The 6,593-nt window shown below is 47.8% G+C and overlaps 1 protein-coding gene across 1 annotated transcript in view; it reads right to left on the minus strand.

The window, feature by feature from the left end:
- Positions 1-216: 216 nt before the first annotated feature.
- Positions 217-6,593, minus strand: part of CALB2 (calbindin 2) — a 37,269-nt gene continuing 30,892 nt past the window's right edge. The window contains exons 5-7 of the mRNA XM_058440382.1: positions 5,793-5,846; positions 4,978-5,049; positions 217-920 (exon numbers count right to left, since the gene is read on the minus strand). Coding sequence (XP_058296365.1) covers positions 804-920; positions 4,978-5,049; positions 5,793-5,846 — 243 coding nt within the window. The 3' untranslated portion in view covers positions 217-803. The remainder of the gene's footprint in view (positions 921-4,977; positions 5,050-5,792; positions 5,847-6,593) is intronic.

Raw genomic sequence — 6,593 nt, forward strand, 5'->3', positions numbered from 1 at the left:
ACTTGTCAGCTATGTTATAATCTCAGAGACACAGAAACAAACATGAAACAAAGAAGCGACTCAGGTTGGTGAAGAGACAGGCAATGAATTGTGAGTGAAAGCCATAGAGTCTTGGGGGTCCTATGCCCCACTTAGGTGGGTCCCATTACCCTCCCCCACCCACATGAGAATAGGCCTTCCCTTTGTCAGGCAGAGCTGCTAGCTGCAGAAAGAAGTTGACCACTAGACGAGACTGGGTAAGCTTCCACAGCAGAACCTTTCCATTTTATTGTCTGTAAACTCTTCTTTGGTAAACGAGAAACCCAAAGAGAAAAGGAGCACGCCGAGTAAAGAAGGCAAGGAAAGGGCGGGTGCCCTCCACACACAGGAGTTCTGAGAGGACAGCTACACCATTAGCAAGGTGGCGGATGGAACCTGGAAGTTTGGGGTGGGTGGTGGCATGGGGGACCGGCAGAGGGGAGCGAGAGGGAAGAGTCCACTGTGTTGGACATAGAAGCCTAAATCATACAGCAAGGGAGCTCATGCATCACAGCGAAGAGAATTAGGGACCCTCCACCCATGCCCCCATCACCTTCCGTGTGTGTGACCCACTGAGGCATAGGCTGCCTGGGCAGGGGTGGGTGCAGGGGGCTCAGGACGGCCCCCCCAGCGGCCCGTCCTCCATCTCTCGTTTCCTGCTTTGCAGGTGTGTGCAGGCTGCAGGGGTGGGGGCGGGGCGCTCACGGTCTCCGGGTCTGGGTAGACGCATCAGGGCAGCAGGAGCAGGGTTTGGGGGAGGTGGAGAAGCAGCCCCCGTCCCCACTTTACATGGGGGGCTCGCTGCAGAGCACAATCTCCAGGTCCTTGCGGTAGAGCTTCCCTGCCTCCGCCAAGGACATGACGCTCTTTCTGTACTTGGTGAGCTGTTGAATATTCATTTCCTAGGAGATACAGGGAGAGGGTAAGAGCAGGTTCAGGGGATGGTCCCGACCCAAGGAGCCCACGTCCACATTCACAAACACAAACACCCGCACCTTTCTCTCATCTCATCCCAGGATAAGTGGCTTAGATGAATGCAAAGCATGGATTTTGGAGTCAGACAGGCAGAGGTTAAAGCCTCTCTTTCACTTACTGACTGCATTGCTTTGGGGAAGGTAGTCAACCTTCCTGAGACTCAGCTGCCTCACCTGTAAAATGGGTACACTAAAAGTTCATGCCTCATGGAGGTGTTGCGATGATTATGTGAGGGAATGAATATAAGCCACATCAGCAAGCACTTGAAAAAGGGTAGCTATTGTGACAGTCATGGTCTATGTATAACTTGTATATATTCCTCAACCTCACTGGGCCTCCGTTAACTCAAGGCCAATCTGGCTCCCTGCAGGTGATGAACAGAATGCCAGGAAAGCTCCCTGGTCTTGCCTTCCAGCCTCCTGGACCACTCTTTCCTAAGTCTCATCTATTTAAGCAAGGAATTCTATTTTTTTTTTTTTTTTTTTGAGACGGAGTCTTGCTCTGTGGCCCAGATGGGAGTGAAGTGATGTGATCTCGGCTCACTGCAACCTCTGCCTCCCGGGTTCAAGCGATTCTCCTGCCTCAGCCTCCTGAGTAGCTGGGATTACAGGCGTGAGCCACCGCATCTGGCCCCTATTTAAGCAAGGAATTCTGCTTTTTTTTTTTTTTTTTTTTTTTGAGATGGATTCTTGCTCTGTGGCCCAGGCTGCAGTGAAGTGACATGATCTTGGCTCACTGCAACCTCTGCCTCCTGGGTTCAAGCTATTCTCATGCCTCAGCCTCCTGAATAGCTGGGATTACAGGCACCTGCCACCATGCCCAGCTAATGTTTGCACTTTTTTTTTTTTTTTTTTTTTTAGTAGAGACAGGGTTTCACCAAGTTGGCCAGGCTCGTTTTGAACTTCTGACCTCAGGTGATCCGCCCGCCTCCATCTCCCAAAGTGCTGTGATTACAGGTGTGAACCACCACACCTGGCCCCTATTTAAGCAAGGAATTCTAAATCCCAGCTTCTCCAGCAATAAAGCTTGCCAGCCTATTTCTTGTTCACTGGCTTCTTGTGTTCGGGGGCCACTGAGACAGGTGAGCCATGAACATATGCCCATTGTCTCATATAAATGGAGACCCATATTAAATACCAACACCTAATATGCCTGATGTTAAATACATGCTTTACAATGATTGCTTCGGATACAAATAACCAATGGGTCTGAAATATAGCAAGGTTGTCATCAACACTGGAAAATCACCTAAACAACCTTTTCTTTCTTTCCTTCTCCCCCACTCCATCCCTTTTTTTTTTTTTTTTTTTTTTTTAGACAAGGTCTTGCTCTTGTCACCCAGGCTGGAATGCAATGGCATGATCACAGCTCACTGCACCCTTGACCTCCTGGGCTCAAGCGATCCTTTTGCCTCAGCCTCCCAAGTAGCTAGGACTATAGGTGGGCGCCGCTACGTCCAGTTCTTCTTACTTTTATTCTTTTGTATTGAAAATGTTAGCAGATACTTAAAATTTTTTTCCCTTCTAGGCTGATAGGTCATTATCTCCATTCTGCTAATAAGAAAACTGAGGTACAGTCATGCTCATGAATATCTGTAATCCAAGCATGAGCCCTGAAGTCTAATGATTTCACTGGTGCACTATTCTGTCACCTCTTTCTCAGGGCTCCAACGCCAGTCTTTTTTCCCCATTGTGCCGAGACTTCTCTTTTTATGTCATTAATTTCTGGTTTGGTGCCATGAAAACCCAAGGGCACTTTGCAAGCATGTCTAACTTTGAGAGGCACCTTCCCTAAGTTGTGATGTTTTTGGAAATGTCATATAACACTAGTGTGCACCTGAGATATCTGTCACTTAATCAGAAGCCAAGGAAGGGACCTTATCTACCAATCCCAAGCTTGGGACAACTTTCGCAGTGAACTGTGGCAGCAAGAGACTTAGCAGCATGGGGGAGGAGCTGCTTACTTCCTATAAGTTTCACTTAAAACTGGGGAAGGCTCTAGCGAGTTGCCATGGCCTCAGGAGTGCTAAGAAATACTGAAGTTCAATCCCATCAGCCTGTCCCCTCGAGGAGCCTCAAACATTAATCTGCTCAGAAACCTTATCACACTCCATGCAGGCACCATCCAAATGGAATGTGTGCATCTTTGTGGGTTTACAAAAAATGGCCCTTCCCTTCCAGCACAGGTGCTGCGATTTAGAGTCATGCAGCTCTCTCTTTCTACTCATTCACTCTCCCAATCCTCAGGTGCCAAATCTGAAACTTGGTACAGGTGGAAGGCTCTCAGGTAAACAGCTTTGTTAATATTCTTGCTTTCTGACCTTCAGAGTGGCTTCTGAATCCCAATAGCAGAATCTTTACTTTTGTTTCCATACTTGGAGTCAAGCTGTGCAGAACCACAAGCTGTCCTTTGCGTGAACCAAGGAAGAGCTTAGTGAGTTGATGACGAGGAAATTCAGGTCACTCTGAGATTTAATGCATGTTTTCGGGTTTATCCACCTCAGGTATAAAGCAGAGTCTCATGAAGACAAACTATGCCTCATTCATACAATTACACGTAAAGATATTTTCCACTATGGTGCCCAACATTCCTTGGATACATACGGGCACATACATAATTTTCTCCTAGAATTCAGTGCCAGGAAAAAAGTTTGCTGGGTTCAAACACCTGGTGAGTACTTCCTTCTTCCCAGGAAGTATTTGCTTCCTTATCATTTATTTTCCGCCTCTTTCAAGAGTAATTGTAGGTAACATTTAAATAAAAAAGATGAAATAAATGAATGATGATATTTAAGATAAAGAGATCAGAAAGCACTTGGAAAGAGAGATGAATAGAGGCTGCGGATGATTTTTTTCCTGAAATTGAGCATTAAATTTAGCTCTTGCTTGTCAGCCAAGTCGGTGAGACAACTCAAGGAATTGTAGCCCTTTCATTGTCTAATTAAAGAAAGCAGCAAAACCAGTTGCTCAGAGAAAGACATTTTCCAGGCGGTGAAGGAAGACAGCTGCAAAGTTTTGGCTCCTGGCTGCCGTTCCACCTGACTCCTCCACCCAGTGCACCCAACTGAGCCCATTGGAGGGTCTCCTGGGGCATTCCCAGGAGGCAACATCAGGCAAAATAATGGAGTTTACTTCTTTGCCTTTTCTTTGAGAGGAACAAACTCTTCAGTGGCTCCTTTTAACCCCTCCCCCAGCTCCCAATTCTGCAGTTCATCAATCCAGAATAGGCCTTCACCTCTCACTGGCCTCTGTCCTCCAAAATCTCTCTTTGTGTGGAAAGCGTTTTTTGGTTGGCAATTTGGCTAACACTTTCACACGTCAACACTGTCATGGCCTCACAGCAGCATCCCCCACAGCAGTCAGCAGATGGATGCAACCCAAGCCTCCACAGAAGAGAATGGGTAAACAAAATGTGGTATATTTATATGATGCAGCATTATTCGGCTTTAAAAAGGAAGGGAATTCTGACACATGCCACAACGTGGATAAGCTTGCAAGGACATTATGCAAAGCGAAATAAGCCAGGCACAGAAAGATTATACGATTTTCTTCACATGAGGTACCTAGGGCAGTCAAATTTACAGAGGCAGAAAGTAGAGTGGTTGGCAGGAGATGGGGGACGGGAATGGAGAGTTATTTTTTAATGGGTACAGGTTTTGGTGTTGCAGGATGAGAAGGTGGCCATGCATGTGCAATATTATGAATGTGTTCAATGCCACTGGACTGTACACTAAAAGTGTGAAGATGGTAAGCTTTCTGTCCTGTGTTTTTTGCCACAATTAAATTTTAAAAAGAAACATCAATGAATCAATCAACCAACCAGAAATTAAGAAACCAAAAGCAAACTCACAAAATGGCTATTGCCTTGCTGTGGCAGATCAGAGGGGAGCAGAGAGCAGGACCCAGCAACCTCTCCCCTCCTCTCCCACAGAAGCTTCTCGCGTGCCCTGGGGATGGTGGCCGGGCCTCAGGCTCGGCTGCTCACCTTTTTGTTTTTCTCGTACAGATCCTTCAAAAGGGCATCCAGCTCATGCTCATCAATGTAGCCGCTTCCATCCTGGGGATGGGAGCAGAGTCAACCCAGAGCTCTAAAGGCTGGGCCCCCGCTGTCCTGACCCATTCCAGGGATGTCTAAGAGTCTAGCCTCTCCATTACTCTGTGCAAAAGGGGGTGTTCAGATCGTGTAATGACAAAATAATGCGTCCCTTCTGCCTTGACCAGTCATGGCAGGAAGGTGGCAGTGGGCGCAAGCTTTGGGTAGCCTTTCATTGTGGTGCTTTTCATCTGCATTGAAAATATAAGTGAGGTTCAAGAAGCATTTGGTTAACTCCCTGAGTCCAGGGGCTATTTAAAGTTTACCTCCAACACTTTGGTTATGAAGAAGACCACCGGAGTCATGTGGGCAGGGGACAGCCAAGAGAGGGGTGGGTACGGAGTTCATCCAATTTCCAGCTTCCTAGAGAAAGACCTGGCCCTGGGCAGAATTGTGATCTGGCACCGGGGCAGTTCTGAGTGTCTCTTCCCTTTGGCTCCCGACAGCATGGTCACACCCTAGTTCTAAGCATAGTCCTCTTCCCCCAATGATTCTTGGCTGCACTCTGCAGAAACCAACCCCTTGGGCTCCATAGGCCACCGGTGGAGAATGACATTTGCCTTCTCATACAGCAGAAGATGCGGCAGGAAGAAACCACACTCCAGGCTGTCCCTGGAAAGCTGTCTCTTCCCAGGGATGAAGCTGAGCCCTTCTGGCCAGGCTGATGGGCTTCTGATTTTCCCTGCCATGCCGACTCCCCCTCTTACCTTGTCGTAAAATGTGAAGATCGCGTTAAACTCCTCTGAGGTCAGCTTCATGCCCTGCAAGAACCAGGGTATTAAAGACAGAAGCAGAAGCGCAGTGGTGTGTGTGTGGGTGTCCGTTTGTGTGTGTGTTTATGTGTGTGGTGTGTGTGTCATGTGTGTGGTATGGTGTGTGTGGTGTTTGTGGTGTGTGTGTGGTATGTGTATATGTGTGTGTGTGGTGTGTGTGTGGTGTCTGGTGTGTGTCTGTGGTGTGTGGTGTGTGTGATGTGTGTGATGTGTGGTGTGTGCATGGTGTATGGTGTGTGTGTATGGTGTATGTGTGGTCTGTGTGTGTGCTGCTGTGTGTGTGGTGTGTATGGTATGTGTGGTGTGTGCTGTGGTGTGTATGTGGTGTTTGTGTTGTGTGTGTGTGGTGTGTAGGGTTATATGTGTTGTGTGTATGTGTGGTGTGTGTGGGTGGTATGTGGTGTGGTGTGATGTGTGTGTAGTGTGGTGTGTGTGTGGTTATGCATTGTGTGTATGTGTGGTGTGGTGTGTGTGGTGTGTGTGTGATATGTGTGATGTGTGGTGTGTGTGTGTGTGATGTGTGTGGTGTGGTCTGTGTGTGGTGTTTGGTGTGTGGGCATGTGGTGTGGTATGTGTTTGTGGTATGTATGTTGTGTGTGTCAAATGTGTGTGGTACGTGGTATGTGGTGTGGTGTGTGTGCAGTGTGTGTGGTGTGGTGTGTGTTGTGTGGTGTGTGTTGTGTGTGTGGTATGTGTGGTGGGTGGTATGTATGATGTGTGGTGTGTGTGGGGGGG

This window comes from Hylobates moloch, unplaced genomic scaffold, assembly GCF_009828535.3.
Source record: "Hylobates moloch isolate HMO894 unplaced genomic scaffold, HMol_V3 SCAFFOLD_6, whole genome shotgun sequence".
NCBI lineage: Eukaryota > Metazoa > Chordata > Mammalia > Primates > Hylobatidae > Hylobates > Hylobates moloch.